The following is a 27,567-nucleotide window of genomic DNA, read 5'->3' as shown; positions in this document are numbered from 1 at the left end:
TACCCGAGCGAGTAAGGTAAATGAATTACGGATGAGAGGAGGAGGAGGAGGAGAAGGAGGGGGAGAGATAGAAAGCTGAGGATGCAGGTTTGGCTTCACACAACACTGAACCTCCCGACTCGAGCCACCCAGCGCGAGCGGCAGCACCTCGCTGAATTACAACTTCCAGTGGTCTCATCAGTTGACGACGAGGAGATGCGTCCGCAAAAGCTTTGACTCGACCCTTTTACATCCTCCTAATCTTCCTCCTCCTCCTCCTCCTCTCATCTGTAGCGAGGAGCATCCCGCACACTGATTTTTCACTCCGACGGGCAGGCAGACAGGCGGATTGACACAAGCCAGGCACGATGCGTGGATCTCCCCGCCATGGGACAGCCGTGGGATTTATAGTGCTGCTGAACGCGCTGCTGCTTGCGACGCAGGCTGCAGAAGGAGTCTTAACGGACCATCTCCTTGTTCAGTTGCATGAGGACGCACAGGATGAAGCGCACCAACTTGCAACACAACATGGGTTCCAGAGTGCCCGAAAGGTAGGGATGCTCCAATTAATTTGTCTCTAAAAGCTATTGTTTATGTTTCCCTCTTGAGAAAACGAAACTTTAATAGATGATTTGTTATGGGCAATTGCATAGATTAACTATACTAAAGCATAAACCTATTTTGCAACGTCTCCCTTCAAAAATAGTCACACGTAAGTGTGTTTAGCAACAGAAACAGAAGACACCGAGAAGCTTCCCAAGGTTTTCTTTTGGTCTGACTTCATTACACTTTTGCTTAATTTCATGACGTCATTCCCACTAAAATGCCGGCCCTGTTTAGGAGGTTGCCCATTGGCCTATGGCCCCTGAGGATGCAAAGCTGCCAAGGCCAGATTCATTTATATGCCCAGACACATCCAATTTTAGTGTATTATAAAGCAAAAGACACTTCTTTTTAATGAAATATGATCTTAATAATAAAGAAAAGTAAAATAAAATATAGCACAATTCAATACACTGGCAGTCTCTCATTGATTACATGAAGTTGTGGTCTCAGCCTTGAAAATATGAGGAATTCCATCTTTATATGTTTAGTCACTAAATTCCATTAATGGATGAGAAAAACCTTGTTTGTTACCTGGTTTGTACAAAGGGTCAATCCAACATTTCTATAAAAAAACAAACGCACCTTTTCTTATCTCATTATACGTATTGCATTCATGTTGCATATCGTGACATACATGGCCTTTCCTGCAGACATAGTATTTTAGTCACCTGAGGCACCATGTCTTACTAAACAGCTTGATGCAGCATGCATCACAACATGTCAAAAGGTGAAAAGACATAACAAGTCTTTTATGGCGGACCAATGGAAAATAATTCCCTGACAGTGTGTGTGCCTTGTCACATGTCAAAATAAATGTGTGGGTGAAATTGGCTGGAGCCTTAGCTAGTGAAGCGTAGCAGTGAAGAGAGGGGTGCTCTGAATGAGGATTTTCCTCTTTATTTTAATTCTGTAATAAAAAAAAAAACACACACACAACACAAATCCAATCTGTAACTCATCACAATGTGATATCTGTGTGGTGGTTGTGCAGCAGTTCGGTGAGTGCTAGTTCTTTTTCTTGTAGGCACTAGATCACCCCCCCATCTTCTCCCTCCCTGCCTCCCAGGTTATGTAATCGGCAGCTATATTTGTCTTAATGGGATACGCACTATTAAACAATGTCTGTGTCGTTTGAATTATCTTCTATTGTTACTTAATTAACAAGACTGGAACACAGAATTGGTACACACATACAAATGTCAGCTCAAAGGGAAGATCTCTGATCGGCCAGTTAATCCTGATTTGCTAAAAGAGCATTTAGCGGAAGTTCACTGTCTGCATTTGATTTTCTCTTATTTCCATCATATACACAAGCTTTCATGTATTTGTTTTGGCAAATGACAGTAGAATTAAAGAGCAGTGGAAGATAAAAAAATAATCCTTGAATATGAAATCCCATTTTCACATTAGGTCTGACAGGCGCATCTGAAAGTATTTATTTTAAGGATTGACCTGCACCCTGGCTGTTGCTAAAGCATAAGGGGGTCTTTAATCTGCACACGGTTGCCAGAGGGAAAGCTCTGGATGCATCTCATTTGCCTGCCCTTCGGATTTATTATGGTTGATTCCAGCACTGTCCTCCAGTGCCTTAAAATAGACCTTCAGTGAAACCCAGGGAATCAGGGCCATTGTTCCAACCTGAAGGTTGACCTGCTGTCTTTCTCCGCCATTTTATCATCTATTGTGTTTCTGTATTTTTCATTCACATGTCTTCTGATTGTGGCCTTTGTAATTGTCCTAATTTTTATCCCTCCTTCTCTTCCTGAAGCATTTTCCTCTTTCTTTTCTTTTCTTTTTCTCCCCAGCTTCCCTTTGGAGAGGGGCTTTTTCACTTCTATCCTCAGGACACTTCAAAGAGGCGAAGCAAACGTAGTGCCCGCAGCAGACAACGGCTCCAAAAAGACCGCAGGGTAAGCATACAGTGCAAGATGCGCACTGAGAAAAGCATACCGGCTGTTTTCTGCATGCATGTGCCTGGAGAAGCACGGGATCTTATTCACTTTGCTTGACAATGGATATTTTGAGGCCAGTGTCAATGTAGAATACAGTACAAAATCAGTTCTTTAACACTGGAGTAAGAAAGCAGGATGCATTTAGGTTGCAAAAGTCAAAATGCAATATTTATCATACAGAAAACACTAAATTTATACAGAGTAAACACCTGGGAAGGACATCAAAGGCCACCGGAGGAATGCAGAACTTACCGCAATGAGAAGACAGCGTCACAGTCTTATGATATTATAGCATAGTATTCTTGATTCACAAAGTGGCACATTGTAGTTGTAGGTACAACTGCAAGATCATGGTGCCATTATGACCAAACAATGAATGACAGGACGGCACAGGCTGGTCTGAACTTGCAGTTCAACTTTTTTGCAGCAGAATTTTTCAAAAATCTGAAACAGTTCATCATCATCATCATTAATGACTAAAAACAGAGTTCCAGCAGAGTTTTGAGGCTGAGGGCAAAGACAGCATGAATGCACAAAACCTCTGTCACGCAGAAGAATAGCTGTGGCTATGCAAAGGTAATGGGAATCTTAATAATACAAATAAACAAACATGAAGGGAGACTATGGGAGAGCGTGATCATGATCATGAGAGGAGATGGCCAGGAGAAAGCCATGCATACACATGTAAGGCCAACTTTCAAAGCTGAAATGGACTCAGTCTTGGCTAACTTTCATAAATTTGACTGCACAAATATGGGATGCAGATTCTTCAAGTAAGCCAAGGAGAAATGTCAACACATGTTCATTTGAGATGCAAAAAAGATGTTTGTCAAATGGAAAAACCCAAAGCTTGACTGGAATGGCTGTGGTAAAGGAATAAGCTCTGCCCTGCTTTGCTTTTTGACGGTAGCCTCTTTGCTTAACTAGAAACTCACCAGCATATTCTAAAGCTAAAACAAGGAAAAGCAACATTAAGTTCATTTGAACAGAAAAGGCCATTGAGAGCAAACTCTCTTTCGCAATGGCCACAGGAAGCAGCAGGAGTAGACCGAGTCTTGAACGAGTATATGATTATGTTAAAAGTGCTCCATGCTTTTTGTTTAACAAGATTCTTGACTCTGGTTTTATCCCTGAAGATTGGGTATTTGGTTTAATTGTGCCAATATATAAGAGGAAAGGTGACAGCGAGGACTCTAGCAACTGCAGAGGCGTCACGCTTCTTGCGGCAAACTGTTCACAAATGTACTGAATGCAAGGTTATGCAAGCTCTGTGAGGATAATTTTATCCTATGGGGAACTCAGGTAGGATTTAGAAGTTACTCCACCACTGAGCGTATCTTTTTACTGAAACACATTGCTGACTTATATTGATTTAAAAAGAAATGTCTGTTTTATCAAAACATTTGTATTTATTTAACAGTATTAAATCAGAGGCTTTTGCCAGCCCATCAGGTGTTAGACAGAGTGAAAATGTATTGTCATTGGTGTTCTTATTATTTATCAATTACCCAGAGGGCTTGCTGCTACAGAATGGCTGTCAGCCTGTTTTTGGTAATATCATTAAAGATAATTATCTTTATTATTATACTGCTGTCCACAGATGATGCACAGATCATATTTACAACAAAACAGGTGAAATGTATGATTTCTGTGAGAAATTTTAAAAGTTTAAGCACAGTTTTTGGTTGTAAAAAAGCTCAGAGTGGCGAACAAAAGCTGCATGCCGTGGTGAAAATCTGGAGACTTGCTTGTAATATCTCGGTGTCATTATGAATTAAAATAGTTCATATAAGATCAGCTGAGGAGTTACATAAGCAAGCCTTCTTTGTAATGCACGTCCTTCCCACGCAACATGATTGCAAACGTGTACCTTTCGTCCTCAACTTAAATATTTAATATCAAACCCATGCAAATACACTTTGCATTGACTTTGTATATAACTGTGCCACATGAAAAATTGATTCATGTTTGGTGTGAACACAACAGAATTATTTTCTGGAAAGATTCAAATATGTTGGATATTACCAGATTTTTCCTGTAAAAAGCGATGTTCAGTCAGGTGCAATCAACAATCTCACACACACTCTGGACTCAATTAACTGTAAATCATTTGGTCTACAAGGTCAGAAAATATTAACAAATGTCCATCACAATTTGCCACAGTTCAAGGTGATAACTCTAATCACTTTTTTTTTCTTTCTGAGCAAAAGTCCAACCTTAAAGATGACGCTAATAAGACAGGGAAATGCAGCAAATTCTCACATTTGAGAAGGTGGAACCAGCCAACCACTGGACAAACTGTTTCAACTCTCCTTCATAACATAAAACACAAAGATTGAATGTTTATCTGTGTGCCGAGCTCTGCCTGTTTATCTCAGTCCACCACTGGAGGCGATGAAAGTGGAGGTCCTGCTGCAGACAATCAGCTAACCTGTCTAATTGTGGTTGTGAGAGGTGCTAATGAAAATAAATACGAACCACTCCGCCAAACTATTACAGCTAATGGAAGTGAGACAGCGAGGACATGGGCGGGTCTACGTTCCAGATGCTGGGTTTTAATCAGATGCTTGACATGCTCATATGCGACACTGCAGTTATTGATTTCTGTGCATCTCTGGAATGGATGGGGTCAGCTAGTCTGATTTAATGTTGCCTGTTTATCATTCTGAAGTGTGTTCTTCCCTTCTTTCAAGATAGTGCGGTTGACATAGATCAGGTTTACACAGTTCCATCCAAAAGAAAGGATATTTATGAAGAAAAATACATGCAAAAAAATGTTTCAGGGGTTGATAGTTGCAGAGATTTTCAAGTGGAAATGAAATAATGACAGCTGTCAGAATGTTAATATATAATCAATAAATACTGAATCAAAAAATTCTTTTAAAATATATTACCAGCCCTACTTTTAAAGGTTAAAGAAAGAGTGATGTGTTTTGCGATAGTTTTTTTTCTTATGTTTAAAGGAGTCATTACACACTCATTTAACATACTTAAAACATTTAGAACTGAGTAACAGCACTGAATGTACTGTGGAGTGTACTGTATATATTTCTTAGTGTCCTAGAAGTCCTGTTCTTTGTTGGACTCTGTTAGAGAAGCATGTTGACCCACTTCTGATTCACCCGCTTTTTCCTCCTTGTATTCCCCTGCATCTTTTCTGTGCTTACTCCCGCTTACTACCTCATCTTCTCTTTTCCTTTTACATCAACATTTATTTTCAAATGAGACACATTCATCCACACATCTGCACTTTCACCCGATCCATCCATCCATCCATCCATCCATGATTCCATCCTCCAATGCTTTTTACATACTTGGCATACTAGGAAGAAGGTGTTAAGGATAAGTAAAACAGAATAAATCTTTGTGAATGAGCAGCATCTCTTGATCCTGAAAGACACAAGCCTGGGAAAGCCAGGAGGGAAATGAGGACAAAGAGAAAGGAGCAAGGCAGCACAGCTCTTTGATTTGAAGTGAACTGAAGCGTTGTGAGCAGGCAGTGGGCAAAGGCAGAGAGAGATGTGGCGGTGCATGGTTACTGTTTGATGTTGTGAGTGGGCAGAATGACATGCCATCTCAAGGGAAATACCAGCTCTCCTGCCAAGGGATGGAATAAATTGATGATGGATGGCGAGAAGGGGGGGAAATGCAAGGATGATGCAGAAAATGCTGGTCATTTCCCTCTAAATGGGAATGAAATTATGTCACAAATGTAACATGAGGCCAATTCAAAAAGAAAAAAAAAGTTTCAAAAACATCCAAGGCAAACGATAAATATGCAAATATAATGATTTCATTTTTTTCCCGACTGACTTGTCATTTAACGGACTTATTGACTCATTGATTTACAGCGTGTGTGCCTCCCGATTGCTTAGAGTATGCCGTAAAAGAGAGATCTGGATGAATGCGCTTTGGCCTTTTGAAAAGGCCATCTTAAGTGCTGCTCTGCTCTCTTATCTGTGATGGCAAACACATCAGACAATGCCTGTTTCTCTCGGTCACACTATGGTGAATTTGCTAAGGGTAAGCACAAGAGGAACATTTAGTCGCTGGGGCCCATTTTCAAAATGCAGCCTTGAAACGGTAAACATCACATCATTTTATTTTCGTCTTTAATATAGGCATAAAATAGAAGGAAACCGATGAGATGTTTCTTGTACTTCCAGTACACCTTAAAACACATAAAGATACAGAGAGACAGAAAGGGATCCAAACCTTTCAAATGAAATCATTTTCCCGGAGACCTTGGTGACAAGCAGGATTCTTGATAATAAATGTCAAATTGAGAGCTTCACTTCAAGCTTACTTTAGTTATTGCCAGTCTCCAGTAGATTAAAAGACTCATCCTTCCTTTACCTCTCCTTAACCGCTTCAGTGTTTCCAAATGTGTGAAGGTGGCTGTTTGATGTAACCTGACAGAAACCTCAGTGTCGTCCTCACAGCTACTGACAGAGATGAAGGCAGTGAAATACTGGAGGAGTGTTATGCTTTCTGGCTTGAGCTCTAAATGCAGCAGAAATGAAAATACAACATCATTGTCAAAGACATACAATCATTGTGATGACAGCCATCAACTAATAGTCCCTGAATTTTATCTAAGACATCTATCCCCATCATTTATGTGCTCTGTCCTATGTTATCTGCTTGATAAATTGTGGCAGCTTTCAGTGAGCATTTGCAATCCAAAACACAGCTGTTCATCCGCCCAAGAGTCGTTGATGATTCAAAAGAAACACTGGTGTATTTGTGCAAGTAATTGCTGTGGCTTTTTGTTGAAAATATACCAAGCAGGGGATTAAAAAAAAAAAATCTCTGTCTCTTGTGTGGCAGGTGAGTTTGGGAGCCTTGGCTCCAGCTGCAGCTCATCTGATTAGGAGAAAAATAAGAGCCCATTTCATTTACATTATGTTCTGTTTTGTCATGATACAGTAGAGCACAGCTGGGTTTGCTGATTTCCAGTGCAGAGAGCAGCACACGCCTACATATCACTCATCATGAGAAATCCTATTTCTAGTTTTGTGTTCCAGCACAGACACTTGTTGTGCACCAGTATTTCATTTTGCTCTTTGTACGATCCTTTCATCAAATGTTCTGTGAAATCGTTGCTGACTTAAGACTGACCGTGACCTGGTATTTCCTTTGCTTTCGTCCGCAGGTGAAGAATGTCTTTGAGCAGGAGGGTTTTGATCGTCAGAAACGAGGCTACAGAAATATCAATGATATTGAAGTCAACATGAGTGACCCTTTGTTCACAAAACAGTGGTATCTGGTGAGTAATCAGCCAAGCAGCTGTCTGCATGCCGCCTGACCTTTACGACCAACCCACATTCTTCCACCTTAATTACTCAGAGGTCAGGCATATTCCCCACTACTTCCTGAATCAACATTGTTATTTATTCTTTAATTAGCCTGGCCAATACTGCCCATGCCAGCTCATCACTGCATTCATGCCGCCTAGTTTCCTCCCCTCTTGTTTACGCTAACTGGCAACCGTGACTTTTATCCTACGGCAAGCTTGCCGTCATTCATCTGCCGCATCAATTGAATGTGCCATATCACTGACATTTACTTCCCCTTCTCCTCACCTTCACTCTCCCACCCCCAAGCAGTCAGTATCCCGAGCTGCTTCCTCCTACACACACACACACACAGAAACACACATCCTCCATGTTGACTGGTTTTCTAATGGTGGCTCACCTGGGTGCCGTGACTCATGGATGTTGTTCATATTGTCTGTTGTCTGAGTGATTAGATAAACACAGGCCAGGCAGACGGGACCCCTGGGCTGGATCTTAATGTGGCTGAAGCCTGGCAACTGGGTTACACGGGCAAAGGAGTAACCATCGCAATCATGGACGATGGTGAGCATAAAGGGCTGTTGTTTGTCACCTTTTAGTGCTGTCTGTAAACACTTAGTGATACCTGCAAACATTAATCACGCTGATTTACTAAATTTAAAAATTGAAACTGGGCATAAAAATTTGTTCTCATAAGGTGACGCACCACAACAATTATCATATTATACTATATAATATACGTTTTTTTCAAAAACTACATGCCATTGTGCACTGATTTGTAACCAGATATGACAGGGATGTGAATGTCAGAGTGTTCATTGGCTACTTCCTTCCTTGACAGACATTTTAAAAATGGTTGGTTCAATGCAGATAGTTAATTTTGCATAAGAGAAACTTGTGGCAGTGAAGTTAGTGGGATTATAGTGTAGAAATAAGGTGTGTACATAGGTAGTAACTAAACATGCACAAATACAGTATGACAATATAGACTTTAGTTAAGTAAATAAGTAAAGTACTCTTAAAAATAAACAGACACATGATAGCAAGTGACAAGTGATAGTTTAAAACCCAAAGCTCTTCATGATAAAACCTGAGAAAAGTAGGAAATCATTACATTTTCTAGTCTTAAATGAATTAACAAATCATTTCAACACTATTCCACGTGTTGCTTTTTGTTTGTTTTCATCAGAATTATCAGAAATAATATGAAACTGTGGTGTAATAGCAGTCAGATGCTTGAGGTCAGGCTGTTTTCTGCAAATCACTGCCCCTCACGCTTAATTATATCACTGATTAATATCAAATCACATTTCAGGCATTGACTATCTACATCCAGACCTGGCGTCAAATTATGTGAGTATTTCCGTTATGTTACTGAATTTTATACTTTCCTTAATTTCTTTCAACTGCTTTTGTTACCTGAAGCAGGGGATCCGATGGTGGATTTCACTGGCTTTCTGTGGTGTGCCATTGGCAGTGACAGGTGCTTTCCAAGTTGCCTTCATGGCTGCTGAGTCTCCTTGTATTCCTGGAGGACACAGAGACAGGCAGACGGCCAGCCAAGCTGTTTAATGTTAATGCACACTGCACTGTTGCGGACACAATGGCAGGCCGATCTGTCACAAGCAGAGATAATGCCAGGGTAGTTGGCGCTGCATAATGTGATGCTCTATCTCCAGAATACTGATAAAACCTTAAAGGACAAGAAGGATTGCTAAATAGAACAAGGAAATGTAGAAGACTCAGTTTGCTTTGACTGTTAAGTTTGCAGTTCCATCAATGCGACTGCAGTATGCCATCATCTCAAATCCAAGGATGTGCAAATGCAAATCTTTTGGAGAAACTGAGGTGTTATGAAAAAGTGAGTCATGCTGCTTTGTGGGCCTCCAAAGACCCCCTTTTTCAGTTATGTCCAAGCTTTTCAAACAAGAACGTTGTTAAGAAATGCCTGCATTTTGCGCACTTATCTTACCTATTTGTTAATATGTTGTTGCAGAGAGATACAGTGTGCTCTCTGTTTTGCTTTTCTGCACACTGTGTAATCATTTTAAATGCGGCCTATGCAAGTGTGTGTCTGTTTATTTTTTTGTTGACTGTGTGCATGTGTATGTACACGTATCACTATGTTTGCCTGCCTTTACATGTTTCTTGCCTGCGAACAGAGACGAGTCTTGGCCCAAAAATAACACTCAGCCTCAGCCAGGGTGATGCGCGAGCACACTCCACTGGATTGATGGATCATGCTGAGCAGAGATTTAAAGTGTGTGTTTGTGTGAGCGCGAGCTAGAAAGGAAGACATTGTGTATATAAGCTGGTCTTGTCACCGTCGTCATGGTGTTCCGCAGACTAACAAAAACTTCGTATTATTAGTCGAATGAAAAAATAATAAAATGTCATTTTGGGTTGATCACATTTTTCATTTAGACTCACATTTATTGTGTGGTTGTGGATCTTTGTGTGCATGTCTAGGTCTGCATTGGACAAGCAAATATCAGGTTGGCTTGGGTTTTTTGCCTCTTGTTGTTCAAGATTTCCCATTTGTTGTGATGATCACACTATAACAGTTGATAAGATACATTTTGATATGGCGAATTAATTGTGAGATTGTCTGTGTCCTGAGATGAGAAATTTCTTACCTTAATTTCATGGTACATTTATCTGCAAATGCCAGTAGTACCATAAGTGATGGTCACATAAATAAATGCATTTATTCAGATTCTGATATTATACTACTGAGTTATATGATAGCAGGTATATTGTTTTGTTTATTTCCTCCTTTAACTGTGTTTGATATCAGATGACAGTCGTGGTGAACATAACTTATATGACTTAAAAAAAGAGGAAAATCTGGCAGGATTTCTTACACAAGACAGTTATGATATTGATTTTGATCTCATTCCTGCACTGCGGCTGTGAGTGTACAGTTACAACTATCTTCATTCTTGCTAGCACCTATCTATATGTCACTATGTCAGTGTGGTATTGTGTTTGGCTACTCCAGTGCTTAGAGGACCTTTGCATTACAGCTGCACTTGATCAATGGATTATTGCTTTCTGTCTTACCAAAGAGACTTTTGTGAAAATAGTGACTCTCCCAGTCAGTGCTGGGTGTACAGATGTTATGATGTCGTATAACCATATTGCTTTTGTTTGAATTGGTATGAGACACACAGAGGGAGAGAGAAAGAGAGAGGGAGCAAAAGCAACAACGAATGAAGGTGTGGTTCCATAAAATTATCCTGAACGGATCCCGAGAGATTTATGTTTCTGCGTAATCTTCATGCACTGTGACGTAAATGGCTTAAGATGATGGTCACAAACATTTCATCAAGAGTAGAGCTCTACACAGACAGTATTCAGTGTAACCTTTGTTGTATTGCCTTTGTGTTTCTTTCATACTTACGCTTTAAAGCAACTCATGAACGACTTTCAAGGAAGGTCACATTATACAGCAATCCTTCATCAGCTCTCCTACAGTGTACATTAGGTTATCAGCCATGATAGCATGATAAATAGCACCAAGAGAGATACATCAGGATGTTTTGTCTGTGCCCAGTCCTCATCATTTTCAATATATGTCAGGAACAAATCAAAACAAAATAACAGGCTTCATTTTGGACTTAAAAGTAAAAGTATGAAAGCAAAAATGCACCTATTTCAAGTTCATACGCGGGTTCAAAATCCCATTTAAGCAAAAGTCTAGAAATACTATCAGAAATATCTGTTGGTAAATTAAAATTTGCAGACATACTGGCCTCCACTATAGCAGCTTTGAGTCATTGCTCTCTCAAGTACCATTCGCTCAATGTGTGTATGAACAGACAAGGGTTGCCGGGGAAAGGTGAGGTGGCTGAAACTGGGCACAATCCATTATTCTGACCCTGGTTGCTCACAGGACACCAGAGGAAGTACAGAGTCTGATTGATAGCAGAAGATATGAGCCTGAGAAGAACAGCAAATGATTCATGAACATGCCCCTGTGTCATTTACTACCAGCCCCTTTCGCTCCATTTAATGAAAACACACACACACACACACACACACACACACACACTGCTGATGTGAACCTGTTTTTGGTTTGACCTGTTCTCTCATCACAAACGTTCTGCTGTAAATAACAAACACAATTTTTAAGCCAATTGGCAGACTTTTCACAATTCTTACCAGCTTCCCTTCAGATGTTGTGCCACCTGATAAAGGTATTTTATGTATTTAATATATTTTTTTATTCATTTGACATCTACATATCTTAAAGGGCCGGAATGTCATGCAGCTATTCTACCAAGCAAATAATGCTAATATTTCTCAAATTAAGCTAAATTTCATTTCCACATGTTTGGAAAAAGAAACTTGAATAGGCATGATGTGTCTGTTACAGAGACAAATACAAAGAGAGAAGAAGAAAGAAAAGCAATTAGTAATTAGAGAAATAGTTTAAATGGCATTTAACCCTTTTTTAACAACACAATTACAGAGGTGTGAACCTCCCTCTACTTCAGCATGCAACCCCAGATACCCTAAGCATTTCTACTTTCCTCTGCTCTGTATTGCGATAATTACAGTGTTTCGCCATTGGGTCAGGAAGCTTTTGCCGTTTTGCTTTTTCTTTGTCGCTTACTGAGTCTCCTCCTCTAAATGTGAGCCAGCAACCTGTCAGGCCAAAGCGTGAAAACAGTCCCAAGATTGATATGATGTGTTTGGCTTTGTGGCTAATGAACACGGCTGTGGCTTCTCCATACTCATGACTGCACAAAGCACCTGTTACTGGGCACACAGAGCAAAAGCAGATACACGTGACACGAGTGACAGGTAAAGGAGAGATCACAGCACAATACAGTATGCTGAAAGACCATTGGAAGTGTGTTACAGAAGGAGCAATAAGCAAAAAATACCAAGGGTATCTGTTAAAACTTACTTTGTGTGTGCATGTTGTGTTTGTGTGTCCCTCAGACATGGTTCTTCTTATAATTATGTTGGCCGTATTAATGTCTCTCTGGCAGATGTGTTTCCTGCATCTTTTTTCTTCTGCTTTTCCGCTGCTGCTGTTCTGATCCTATTACTTTTGGCCATATGGAATTAAATTCTGGGCCATTATTTTCTCAGCTTGAAATCCCTGCAGTGACTACACATTATTACAATATGGTTGCAGAATAAAGATTTGCAGTTAGATTTGGACCAGAGTTTTTTCTGTTAACTTCTCTAAGACAGTTTCAACAAAAACTGAACCTCTAAAACTCATGCTAAATATGTGTGTGCTAAGTTATGTGTTTAATTTGTACAGTAACTGAAATGGGAAAAAAAGAGTTGTAGTTTTACGGAGCATAATATGCCTGCCTTTTTTTTCTTTTTTTTACATGGATTGAACAAACATAATCTTCAGTAATGCGTTAATCAGTAAGCTTTAGAGACATTTTGTTAACTTGGACAGAGCCAGGCTAGCTGCTTGCAATCTTTAAGCTAAGCTAAAAACAGGAGGTAGTTTCAGTATAGTTTTTACTTTACAGATGTAAGAGTGGTTTTGATCTTTCCATCCAACTCCTTGCAGAAGTAGCACATTTCCTAAAATGTCAAACTATTGCATTAAACTTTGTTAAAAATAACTAGACGTGTGTAATAAACTATAGCTATCAGAATTTGACATTGTTTGGGAAAAACCTCAAAATTGCTCCCCCACTGGTGCATCCAGATGACCGAGCAGGCAATGATAAGGTCAGCACTTCACCATGAAATCATCCTCTCTGCCTACTCTCCTTTGTTTTTCTGCCTGGATGTTGTTGTTTTTGTAAATGCATCCATTTGGTCCTTTCAGAATGCCGATGCCAGCTATGACTTCAGCAGCAATGACCCGTTTCCATTTCCACGCTACACAGACGACTGGTTCAACAGGTAAAGCTCACCCAGCCAACCCCTGTTTATATATACACATACTCAGTGTGTCTGTGTGTGCACACATGTGTACTCTCCCTGAAGTCTGGCAGCTCCTCTATTGATTTTCTCTCCACATAAGACATAATGGTGCAGTATAAACAGAGCTGTTGTTCAACACAACATAATAGAAGACATAATGCCTATTTTCACCAGCTCTCTTGGAGGAGATAAAGTAGATAAAGGAGGTCTAGCACAAAAGTCTCTTTTCAGGGTTGCAGTGTTCACAGTGGCGACCTTCTGTCTGATACAGTCTTATCTGCCCCCTCCATCTCCCTATCATACTGGGTGATCCACTGCCACTGCAACACGTCGTGGAGAGGAACAAAGAGGAATATATTCTTTCTCTGCCTCTCCTCCTCCACCGTGCCTCCATCTGCTCAGATGTATCAGTGTGTGTGTGTGTGTGTGAGTGTCTGTCTGTCTGTGTGTGGGAGTGAGGAGGGAGTATTTGGGTTTGCCAGTGTAGCAGTTGCTGACTGTCGGGCACAACTCGCTGGCTAATCAGCTGGTTGTTATAAATAGCTGCCTGTCTGTAGCAAAGCATGCTGGGAGAGAGGGGTTGACTCTCTGCAGTGTCCCTGTGGGGAGCGGAGGGATGGAGAGATCGACACACATCACATGGTGCACACAAAACACTGATATGTGCAAACATATTCAGCCAGATTCAGACCAAGCATGAGTAAATGGATGGAAAAATCTTGTTGCCTCTCTAGGAGCTAATGTTCTTCAGGTCAGGGAATCATAGTGTTTATGCAAATTTTAATTGATTTACAGCTGCCGAAAATGCTAAACCTTTACTATCAACAACTGCCTCATTCTTGGCAGTCAACAAAAACAATAACCAGGTACATCTAATCTGGGAACTATTATCTCAAACTTAACCCACAATATATCCTTCATAAATTCATGCAAATTCATGCAAATCCTCTTAAAAATATTCTCTGCTTTTTGCTGTCACCAGTCACGGCACACGATGTGCTGGAGAGGTGTCTGCAGCAGCCAACAACAACATCTGCGGTGTGGGAGTCGCCTACAACTCCAAGGTGGCAGGTGTGTGTCATGTTAAAGCTGCAGTTTGGACAGTGAGAGGAATAATAATGAGCAGACAGTGATGTAAGCAAACCACAATCGTTCTGATAATGATATGATGAAAGGACTGATAAGGCTGATTCACCCTGAGGGAAATACTGTATAGGCAGCGTTAATGAAATACAAGCAATTGTGGATGAATGGTGTTGCATGGTTTGTTGTTAAAGCACATTTAAATGGAGTATCCCTCCTCATGGAATTACTCCTACTTGCGGCAGAGGTCAGTCAGAATCCACATAGTGACAAAAGACCATTAATTTGTAATTTCTCTTGAAATTTACTTTGGGGATAACTCGGTAGAAATAAGAACATGAGTGTTGGTTGCTTTATTTGTGTGCTGTTATGAAGCTGACATCACTTTCTTTGTGTTGTTAAAGGTTTAGATTCTAGAAATAAGCATTGCTTTACTGTCTTGACACAGATATTGTGGACGTAACCAGCTAAAACAGGCTTTATAAATCACCTATGTGCTGCCTAAACACATTGTGTTGCAGTAGAGGCAACAATACAGTAATCCAATTGTAGCCAGGATTTTAATATCACATCCACATGAAGATGTTGCTCTTTCAGGTATCAGGATGTTGGACCAGCCCTTTATGACTGACATCATTGAAGCATCCTCCATCAGCCACATGCCCCAGGTTGTTGACATCTACAGTGCCAGCTGGGGACCAACCGACGATGGCAAAACAGTGGATGGACCTCGAGAGCTCACGCTGCAGGCTATGGCTGATGGCGTCAACAAGGTAAGGCAAAATGACCCCAGCCAGGGGTTTCATAATAATCTGCAAAAGAGTAACTATTGCCCAGTGTATGAAGTCAGTTTTTACAGTTTAAGTGAGTTTAATTTGCTTCCACCTGGGAAGAGATTTTACTTCTGTTGAGTTGGCACTAATGTGCATTAAAGGTCTTCTATTCTAGTAGCTCTTTAGAAATATGTAACGTGGCCTGTTAAGTGCTGCAGATGGGATGGGGCTATTCCCTGGTTTCTGGCTTCTTCATACTGCTGTCTCTGCACTGCACCAGGGATGGCAGTCCAGACTGAAGTAAATATTTCAACAAGTATTGGCACTTGTCAAAAATGTTTTTACAGACATTGCAGTTTACTGTTACCAGCAGATCAATTAAAGTTTTCATTTATCCTCTGAAACATCTCCTTTAATGGTCCCAACAGGAAAAGTCCTACTGACACTAGGCATCCGGGACTTCCTCTAAATTTCAATTTCTAATCAATCAGTCAGCTTCAGCTGTACTTTGTGTTGTACGTGGATTAGCAGCTATTCGCAAGCTAACTTTTGGTTATTTCACACTATATCCTGGTTAAATTCAGGATAACATTGTCGTTGTGAGTATTTTAACATGCATGAGATCTTAGTACAGAGCACTAAGATGTTTGTAGACTCAGTCTGGTTTGTTCCTTTTGCTTGGCTGTTAACTAAATTGCCCCATTGGACAGTAAACCACTACTCCACTGTAATCAGTTAGTCAATCCATCATCGGATCCTTAATGTGTGACACTACTTTCAGCCACACAAAAATACTTTCTTATTAATTAACCATAGTGCCCCTAAAAGTCAGAGAGGAGTTTCAGGGCTTCTCGAGCTGATTAGATATTCTGGTCTTGCTCAAGGACGCTTTAGCAAGGTGAAAACTCTCCAAGGCCTGCCAATGGGCGCTTAAACATCAGCCCTCTGGTTTCAGGACAGCACTGTTGGACATACACACATACAGAGAGTTGCCATGCTAACAGCGCCACTGCCAATTACTTGGTTGATTAATCATCATTCACCGTGTGCAGGCAGGTGTGGGTTCCTCTTAAATGACCCCCTTCTCAGGCGGGGTAGCTGAGTAGGAGCAAAGCTGACTGTAATCTCTGATCATGTAAACACAACTAATCAAGCAGCCACTCTGCGATCTGCCTTTTAGATTGTAATGATCGCTTATATATGCTGCTGTGTAGGCTGAACATGAAAAAAATTGAAACAATTTAAATTAAGAGGCACATTGTGTTATATGAACAATTGAGTCAGGAACAGTAGCTTCGAGTCGGCATCTTAAACATGACTGTGTGGTTTGGCAAATGGCCACTGGTAATGGAAAAAAGAAACAACACGATGTGCTGTGCAAAATTAAAGCACTTTGTGCAGGAGGTAGAAGGCAGCAGGACTGAAGCTCATAGGTGAGCTCAACAATGTTCAAACCTGTCTTTGCAATTCAGATAGAGAGAGGCATAAATAAGCATTGCAAAGGGAAGGACGTGCCACTCCTCCTCCACTTGATCCTTTGTTCTGTGGGAAAACGGTCGGCCTTTTGTGGAAACAGGTGCAGCATTTGGTGGAGAGGAGGCTCTCTGCATGGAGCCGCAGTCAGTTGTTTCATGTTGCAAGGCGCTCCATCAGCAACAAAGATGACATTTACTGTGTGTTTGAATCTGCAGAAGGTATTATGCTCCATTGCAAAAACAGGTAAACACCTTTGATATATTCAGAATGCTGCATCAAGTTAAGCTTATGGTAAAAGTGAGAGACAGGACCGCATATTTTTGTGCATCTCTATTTGTTGCCTGTTCTCTCTACATAGATTTTAAAATTTCACTGAACATACCCTAACACATACGTTAGCTTTCTCAGATACTGAAGGCTCTGTTATATTACTGTGCATCAGTTAAGTGCTTAAAGATGAAAGACTGTCAACAAAGTCTGTTTTTCTTGCCAGCTTTGCACACAATCTGAGAAAGCCAAGCTAACAGAATCACAACCATCACATGTTATTTAAATTTACTTTGACCTTACAGTATTTTAATGATATTTTTACATTAATAATTACTATTTTGTTTATAAACCAATTATCAAAAAGTCAGTGGTTATGCACAAGACAAAGAGAAGTTATATCATGTTATTTATGACAAAATAACAAGCTGGTTGGTGTCACAGAATGCTTGCATAAAATAGTGATAATTAAAAGCAGACTATCTTTTGCTCTTATCTGTTTAACACTGCAAAGAGATTAATTTTTATACTAGTGGGCAGGGGACCTCTTCGAACTCTTTGGGATGTGTGCTCTGAAGTTCTGTTTTTGCACTGGGAGCTTTTAAAGTGATTGAAGCGCTGGAGTTTAACTTTGCATGTACGGGTAAGGATTTCATTGATTGTTTCCTAAATCACATGTCTGTGAGACCTCAACTTTTTTTCCCTGTAGCATTTTTGAATGTTTTCAGTTGCCCAGTCTGATTTGTTCTTTGATCATCTGGAGGTAGATTACGTACATAATCAGTAAACTGACACACACAGAAGCTTTATAGTTTCAGTAAAGACAAAAAAATCCCATTTCTCAATTCATGTACCGTATATCACACTAGTAATAAGCAGACAGGACATATTTTCACTTTGCTTCATGATGATGATTATGTTGGTTTAGGGTCGCGGTGGAAAAGGTAGCATCTACGTGTGGGCGTCAGGAGATGGTGGTAGCTATGATGACTGCAACTGCGATGGTTATGCCTCCAGCATGTGGACAATCTCCATTAACTCAGCCATCAATGACGGACGCACCGCCCTGTACGATGAAAGCTGCTCCTCCACCCTGGCATCCACGTTCAGCAACGGACGCAAGAGGAACCCAGAGGCTGGCGTTGTGAGTGTGTTTGAGTACATCCAATTTCCACGTGAATGAAAAGGAAATCCACAGCACCTGAGGTTGTTTATTTCAGAAGATATTTGCACTTTTAGCATCCAAACATGGCTTAATATTTGTTGTGTCCTCATTCATAGACTGAACTGTAGATGGCTTTGTTTCAGTTTACCAGGCAATCAGTGTATTCCTAAGCCTTTCAGGAGATTGGATGAGACCAAGGTCAAACCTGAAAAGCTGAAAAATGGAGGCTTAGGTTTAGGAATAGCCCTTTTCTGATTACTTTACTGGAATTGACTTATGGTCCTTATTCTGTCTTAGTTCTTATTATCAGGAAATATTTTTTTAGTGAAGACTTTATTTTTAGCTTTTCTGCATGAGTGGAAAGAGAAGAAACAAAATGAACAAGTGAGGGACCAAAGTGAGTCTAGTGACTAGCATGCACAAATGGCTATAACTGTAAGTCTGGCTCACGGGTATCTGAGCATTTACCTGGAGAACTGTGTCACCAGCAGGTGATCCCTAGAAACAGAAGTGGGTGAGTCATCAGACTCAAACAGACCAAGAGAGCACACCACCTTTAAAATGACAGACAGCCAAGACACAACAGATGATGTGTAATTCCTTTTATTGTGAACAATTTTCTGAATACGAAGGTTAAATGTTAACATTCTTATATCTTCGCATGCTCTCATAGAAAACGTAGACCGGCATTCTATGCCATGTTTTTGTGCAAAAAGAATTTCCCAGTGCACAAAGGCAGCAGTGTTTGTGTTTGTGATTATGCAAATCACCTTTGGCTGTTGACAGAGCCACAGATCTTCCCTAGGGTTTCCCCTCTAATTTCAGTCAATCTGTTATCATTTCTAATTAAGCTCCAAATTAAATAATTAAATGCTCATTCGATGAATAAGCTGATGTGTTTATATAACAGTTCAGCCAATGCACACTCTGCACTCTTATTGATCCTTTTCTCTCTTTGTTCAGCTAATTATAAAGTGAAATGATTGGACTTGATTTCGGACATAAACTTAAACTGAAAATGCTTTCCCAGAAAATAGTGTATTGAATGTCTGAGTTAGTAGTTTTGGAACTAATCAAAAGGGTTATGTACAATATTTGTACTTTTTGTTGAAGACAGGGTAGTCTGCAATTTCGTTGTGCCTACAGCATGTCTGTTGTTGTACAATGACAATAAAAGTTTTCTATTTCTATTTCTATGTTTTTTGGATGAAGAGTCCCTTCTTTAGTGACTTCTTTATAGTCACTAAAGAAGGGGAGCATCTTTAATGACTCCAGTGGCTCTTATGACTCTCTCCAGAGAGCTTGCTATTTGTCACTAACTCCTACCTGCACAACAGTAACTTTTTGCACAGAACTCTCACCTCTTGGTTCAAAAATAAATAGTGGATGGAATAAATTATTAATTAAAAATTAATAATTACACTTCTATTTTGCAATGTGGTGCCTATTTGGAAATTATTATTTCATACAGTATCAATGTCAATGGTCAAATGAACTGTACCAGTCAACAGTGTTATATTACTTTGGGATAAATTGTTCGGTCTCTTCAGTACCCCTGTCATTTCTGATAAAATTGCATTTTTGTTCTTTGTGTCCTGTCATTTGGTTGATTCAGGCCACCACAGACCTGTATGGAAACTGCACACTGCGTCACTCTGGAACATCAGCAGCAGCTCCAGAGGCAGCTGGCGTCTTTGCGCTGGCTCTTGAGGCTAAGTATGCACTTTGCTGCCCATTGCACACACCTGCAATAACGGTGATTATTTATTAAGATGGCCTGTCTGTATAAAACGTAATTATGTATTATCAGGTATTACAAACATTACATTGTATGATTCCTCTCTACTGATTAAAGTGCTGGTCAAATGGTATAATTTTAAAATGCACATTTTCAACCATTAGATTTGGAAAATTCTTTGATTTGAAAGAACCCTGTTTCTTTATGCTACTTACTTATGAGCTGCTATTCTTTCAAAGTACAACCTTGGGCTTTTACATTGCACAGATGCCTTTCGCTTCCTCTGTCAGTCTCCATTCTCACATGCTTTATTCTAATTGTCTCACTCTCTGCCTGTCGTCCCTAAAGTGCCAACTGCATGTACCTTGTGCCAAGGACACAAATCATATTTGGATCAGTACTCTTTATATCTCAGTACAAAGCTAAAAAATACAGTTTCTGTACTGTTAAGATGGGCTCAGCGATTATGTTTCATTTATTACTCCACTTCCTCCATGCTTAATGGTGAAACACACACTATTTGATTATCTCAACTTGATGAACATGTCATGTAGTCTAAAGCTTCTATTATCGTCACTTTAACACTGTGGTGCAACTTAGAATCTTCACTTACAATCCCTGTGAATTTAGAACAGCTTGTTCCTTGCGGATCAGAAAATAACTGAAAACATATGCCGCTTAAGTAAACCCACCCACACGTAATTAAACAAGTATGACAAATCTAAAATCTGGAGAATTACTGCTTCTCAGATCCCAGAGGAGAGCCTTTCCTTCCCCTCAGATGCTTCATTTCTCACATTAAAGGCTGACAAGATTCTCCTGCCATTAACTCACACCAACTAGTGGAGCTGAGTAAAGAAACACTGTTTGCTTTGCAAACACAATAATGATGTTGCTGTTGGGAGGAGCGGATGCTCACCCTGTCCGGCGGCAAATAACCCACGAGACTGTTAGGACAAGTGCACAGCCTTTTTACTGCCCAAACACACTTGAATCATGCGACGGCAGGAGTCAGTGAGTCAGTCAGAGCAAAGCTGTCACTACACACAGCCATGATAACGAAGGGAGACACAAACAAAGGCAGCCATCTGCCTCAACATACAGACACTATGATGTTTAGATAATTGAGAGCATGTAATTAAACAGCCATCAATAAGAAATGTTTTATTATTTCTGCTAATCTTTAAATTCTTGATTGTTTCTTGCTAGCCTGCTTGCAATTTCTAACCTACAGTATTGTCCCTCCTGCATCACCCTTCCCTTCCTTTATGCCCTTCTTCTGTCCCATGCATACTGGTGACTGTTTTTCCGCCCCAGTCCTGACCTGACATGGAGAGACATGCAGCACCTGTCAGTTCTGACCTCCAAGAGGAACCAGCTCCATGATGAGGTCCACCAGTGGAGGAGGAATGGCGTGGGTCTTGAGTTCAACCACCTGTTTGGCTATGGTGTGCTGGATGCTGGGGGTATGGTGAAAATGGCCAAGGAATGGAAAACAGTGCCTGAGCGTTTCCACTGCGTAGCCGGATCCATTCAGGAGACCCAGTGAGTCACATTTCAACTTTTATTTTTATTTTTTATACAAGTCACAAGCCATACATTACATCCACACACTCTATAATGTCAAAATGTTCCTACCAAGATGTTGGAAGGAAATCACTGCTGAGCACAAGAGACACACTCATCTAATTACTGGGTAATCCCAGTGAGGCCTAATTCAATAAACCATCTGCGATGGGAGTGTCCACTTCATAACCCTGTAATATTTAGATTAGCTGCTCAGTCTGTCTGATGGTCCTGAAGATTTGTAACGACTGATATAGAGACAAATATCCTGACAGCTGATCGTTGCTTAATGCATTACTCCTCTGACATCTGAGTTGGATTTCTGTATGACGCACTATGGGAAACACCCCTAACAAACATCTTGTGTTGTCTTGTTTTGATTGAAAGTGAAAGTTGAAGAACCCTCTTGGTTAAAAGGACAAATGAGAAAAGACTTCACTTGGACGTGTGTCTGCAGAGTTTCTCTGTGCTAACTTTTAAACGAGATGCAACTTTTGAGTGTTACACATTGATATTTGAATACATATATATATAAAAATAAATGCATAAATAAACATCACTGCTCATTTTAACATGATCAATAGTTTTGCTGCAACACCTTTACCCAGTGTGTTGTGACTTTTAGCTTATGGTGGCTAATCTCATGGTAGTTATGGTAGTGAGGGGGATACCACCCCCTTGTTATCTTGCCACCCCCTCCTTTCCATTCGCTTTGCATTGATAAATCCAAAGCACTGACTCTTTTTTTCGGTCACACCTTTCTTTCCCTTTCAGCTTGGATCCAGACTATTCTCTGAACTACATACTATAAATACTCAGTCCTATACTATACTGTAGCCTATATACTCTATGGAACAGCATCACCTCTAAGTTAAAAGTAGACACAGAGACACACTGCTGCCTGTAATATTCCTATGGTCATTCACTAGTGTCTGTGCTCACATTGGGAAATAAACTAAAGTAAAAAATAAACTAATCACCAACTGGAAGTAGGAGACATCTTGTGCCTTGTGGTTGCATTTTATAAATTCAAATTATCTGAGGACAGTGTAGAAGTAACTATAAGAACTTTCAATTAGGTAACTGAACTTGCGGGAAAAAACATATCAGACACAAAGACCTTCAGTCTCTGCCCTCATCTTTCATAGATGCAGCTGTAGTTAAGATCTTATCATCTTGTCCTCGCTGCGTTAAGTAGTATCTCCTTTGCATTAGCCTGTCGTCTTCCCTGCATCTCTTCCATCTACAGGCTTGCTTTCACTTTCTCCTCTGGGCTTCCAACTACCTTCCCTGCCACCCTTTCATTTACTCTGCCTTTCTTTCCCTGATGTCCCTGCCCCTGTTCGCCTCACAGGGGCTGCGCTATCTATCCATCTATCATATTCTGAGGTCTTTGAGCTCAGCAGTGTGCGATACCTGGTGGTTTCCTCTGGTAAGCCCTCTTTTTCACTCCAATTAGGGCACCACGTAGGTCCTAGCATGGCGTGTACTTGAAACACTGTCACTTAGACTAACTGACAGCCAGGAAGGGATTTCAGGTGGAGGTTTTCATGTGTGCAGATGTGTGTGAGCTGACCCTGAGTTTTCACATGCATTGTTAAAGTGTCAGTGTGTGGGTAAAGACAAGAAAGGAGACTGAATAAGATGCGTACATGCATTTTTTTGGCACCATCAACACCTCCAATCAGGGCTTCACAGACAATGCAGTCACGATGACATGGTGTCAATGTGTACCTATGTGTGTGCCTCTTTGGAGAGCACAGCCAGTTAAAAAAGGAGCATCCCTTAAGAGTCATAGGGCTTTTACTGAATCCCTGAAGACATCACATGCAAATGGTGGAGAGGTCTTGCCTTCTTCTGCATCATGGTTCTGACTTTAGATGTTCCCTGACATGGAAATATGTCATATATTTGAAAGACTAAGTGCTTGCAAAGGTGTATGTATGAGGGAGAAATACTCCCTTTTTTTAAGCTATTTTGAGATGTGTGTTAAAAGCTGCGCCGCTGCTTGTGTCATATTTTTCATCAGTTCACTGTTTCCACAGCAGCACCGCAGGGCTTCTGCTGCCTCTATTGTGGTAGAGATATAATTACAACAAGCCCACCTCTGATGATAGTGTGTCACCAGAGAAAAGCAGTAAACACCAACATAGCCATGCTCGCAAACACACTGCTCAGGATTGATCTGATAGCTGCTCTGGCTGGCTGAGGCTTACTCAGCTGGAAGAGAACTTCTCATTATCAGAGGAACTGGCACATAGTGCCCCACTGTGCGGTTGGGTTGTTTTTAATCTCCGCTGGTCCTGCCCTTCCGTGGCATCCCTCTCCCTGCTCTGTGACTGACTGCTGTAATTACTCTGGCACATTATCTGATGGGAGCCGTGTACCTGCTGCATGAAAAGTCATTTTGGGGGTGAAAAGTGACAAGTGAACATATTCACGCCCAGATTTAGTTATATTTAGGTATATTCTCAGTCATACATACTAATAAACTCATAGTTTTAATTAAATATGAACAATGATTACACTTTTATAATAATAATTGGAGGAAGAAAAGGGCAGTGAATTGCAAGTTTGAAGACTTTAAAGTCGTCTCATATGTAGAGTCATGTTGTTATTGGGAAGAACTCATTAATATTTTGCTATGTCAAATTTCTCAACATGCGTCGTAGGGTGTAACTCACCGTGAACCACCCCACTGTGAATTGTTCTATTTTTCTGGGAATAGTAATTCGCTTTATCAGCCGTGCTCCCGCTGCATCCTCACTGTGCTCAGCATAATGCTCTACTAATCATTTTTCAAACTGAATGCTGTTCCACATGTCTCTCTCACTCACTTTCTGTGTCTTGTCCCTGTTGCCACTCTAAGATTTCCCACCCCCGGAGGTGCAGCCTCAGCCTCTAATAATGTTATTAAGCCTCCTCATAGCCTTTGGCCACCACCCCTGCCCTGCTGTGTTCTCACTCTTTCTTTCCATCACCCAAAGAGATGGGGACAGCAGTATGTCTTTTCAACCACAAAGCAACAACAATACCAAGACCAGTCAGGGTTTACACTCTGTACTGAGCAAGTCTACTGTTAAAAAAGAAGAAGAAAAATCTGAAAGGGAGCTACAGTTCAGACATGCTCCAGTATTTGATGTGTTACACAGTATAGTCTATTGACAAATGGTCAAAATTTACAGTTTGTTGTATAATAAACGCTATTCTACAGCAGGATTGTATAAATCCATCAAACAGAAATTATTGCATATTGCAAGCTTTTGCTATATATGGTGAAATTGCTGTTTGCAGTTGATATATTATCAAAGAAAAGTGTTACTTTTTCCAGATACTCAGGTATGACAGTTTTGCTGTTTCTTTCTGTTTTATATCTGTTTTGGCCTGTTGGATGCATTTTGAATCTTTCAGCTTTGGCTCTGAGAACTTGCTATGAGATTTATTCATGTTTCAAAAGCACTTTTACAACTTGAATTATTGATTTATTGTTAGATGAATTAATGATTTTAAAAAGATAGCCATGCATTGTAGACCAACTAACAGAGCATTTTATTTCCCCCAATAGGAATAAACTACATGGTAAAATAAGTGGGCATGACAATCATCACTGCTGATGTGTATATGGGTTGAAAAAGAGGATTCCCTCTCAAGGCTGGATGCTTCTATAGGAAAAACAGGTCAAATACTGTATTTACTGGAGCATTCAAAGGACAAAAGCGATGGTTGTGCTGTGAGTAGACCGAAAGGCAGAAATAGCTCTTTCATCTGCTCTCTCAGTCAGAAAGGGATGCCCTAATTGTGGTGACATTTTCTGTCCATATTCCTCTCTTTACTTTTGGACTTTTTGGCTTCTCTCTTTCTCTCTGAAACACAGTTTTAACTTATTCAACATGTTTCTCCCTCTCCAGTAAAATACAATCTGGCAACAGGTTGGTGTTGGCAATTAACACGGAAGCCTGCCAGGGCAAAGACAACTTTGTCCGCTACTTGGAGCACGTTCAGGCGGTGGTCACCGTCAACGCCAGTCGCCGTGGTGACCTTAATATCAACATGACCTCACCCATGGGCACAAAGTCCATCCTGCTCAGCCGAAGACCCCGCGATGATGACTCCAAGGTGGGCTTCGACAAGTGGCCCTTCATGACCACCCACACCTGGGGCGAGGACCCACGTGGGACTTGGGTCCTGGAGGTGGGCTTTCAGAGCGAAGAGCCACAGCGCGGAGTCCTAAAGGAGTGGACTCTCATGCTACATGGAACACAAAGTGCCCCTTATATAGACCAGATAGTGCGTGATTATCAGTCCAAACTTGCAATGTCCAAAAAGGAGGAGCTGGAGGAGGAGCTGGATGAGGCTGTAGAGAGAAGTCTGAAGAGCTTGCTGAGTAAAAACAACTAAGATCTCATTTGCATGTTGCCAGCTTTTTCACGTTCTCTTGTCTCTCTCCCTCTCTGCGCTCTATCCTTCTCTACGTCCCACTGCATCTCCTCAGTTCTTCTCACTTTCTTGTTATCCTCCCTTTTGTCTACCTCTCTTCTCCTCTCCACTCTGCTTTTTGTTATCAAGTGTTTCAATTAGCCCCCAAACCTTCGATGAATGTTTCTTGTAATCCATGATCGTGATAAAAGTGTAACCTTTAATAATCGGTTCTACATAGAGAAAGTAAAATATATCAACTGAATTTTTACACTCTACAGAACTGTATATAAATCAAATATAATCCACTCTTTCATGCTCTTGCTTTAACTGCCCTGCACCTATCTTCGGCCAAATGTTGTACAGTTTGTGACTGTAAATGATTTTCTGTGTCATTCTACTTAAAGTTTAATATCTCGCAAACAGAGCAGTGATACTTCTTTCTGTTTATATTTTTATGTGACACACACTGTTTATATAAACCAGAAAGGAAATGTGTGATTAATTTTGCAGCCTGTGGTCCTCCGTTCATATTTCATTATCTTTGACGGAAACTATAATAAATCTATTCAGCTGTTTATTAAAGCACTTGAGTGATTTACAACACACTACAGAACATACTTAGTAAAAGTAGCATATCAGTTCTGACATTTGAATGCCTAAAATATTGATAGGGAATGAGACAGAGACTGCGATTGACTGGCGACCAGTCCAGGATGAACCCGCCTCTGGCCCGTGGTCACCTGGGATAATCTCCAACTCCCCCGCAACCCTGACGGATAAGCGGTATAGAAAATGGATGGATGGATGGAAGGATGGATGGAAGGATGGATGGATGGATGGATGGAATGAGACAAAGAAAGAATTTGATAATGATGAAAGACAGAGAATGTAGGGTAAATTTTCTCCATCTTAAAAAATATACCCTGAGAAAAGGAACGCAAGCAGCATCCTGGTGGCCCAGCAATCTACCAGTTTCAACCTTTCTTCATGTTTCCAATAAAGGGAAATTGAGCTAATGAGCTACTTATGTCAAGGTACTGCTCACTTTATAGAAACATGTTTTTGTTAAATGAGAAAAGACTCCAAAATCCACCTGATCGGATTTTTTTACATGAAATACTAAAATAGATTAATTAGTGGCAGAGAATGACAATGGCAATTAAAGACGGCAAGTTTTCAACAGAAACTTTCAAAAACAGATGGAGGTAATTAGCCACTGAACAAAGTGGAACAGTTATTCCTAACTAACTAGAAGTACTGCTTGACGTAGAGTTAAATATTGAACTTACATTCATCTTTAAAATGAATGCAATGCTGCTTTGTATTGCCGGATGTGTAA

General features: G+C 40.5%; 1 protein-coding gene across 1 annotated transcript; it reads left to right on the top strand.

Moving 5' to 3' along the window:
- On the top strand, window positions 1–26,652 carry pcsk2 (proprotein convertase subtilisin/kexin type 2). The gene is made up of 12 exons (XM_046402735.1): window positions 1–530; window positions 2,391–2,495; window positions 7,693–7,806; window positions 8,290–8,398; window positions 9,150–9,187; window positions 13,644–13,720; window positions 14,724–14,812; window positions 15,422–15,597; window positions 18,269–18,484; window positions 20,121–20,221; window positions 21,561–21,788; window positions 25,718–26,652. Exons 1-12 carry the CDS (start codon window positions 348–350, stop codon window positions 26,205–26,207), a joined length of 1,926 nt encoding a protein of 641 aa, XP_046258691.1. The 5' UTR covers window positions 1–347; the 3' UTR covers window positions 26,208–26,652.
- Window positions 26,653–27,567: the final 915 nt, after the last annotated feature.

The sequence above is a fragment of the Scatophagus argus genome, chromosome 10 (assembly GCF_020382885.2).
Source record: "Scatophagus argus isolate fScaArg1 chromosome 10, fScaArg1.pri, whole genome shotgun sequence".
In the NCBI taxonomy this organism is placed as follows: Eukaryota; Metazoa; Chordata; class Actinopteri; family Scatophagidae; genus Scatophagus; species Scatophagus argus.
The sequence above is the reverse complement of the archived record's forward strand: the minus strand, read 5'-3'. Positions and strand labels throughout refer to the sequence as shown.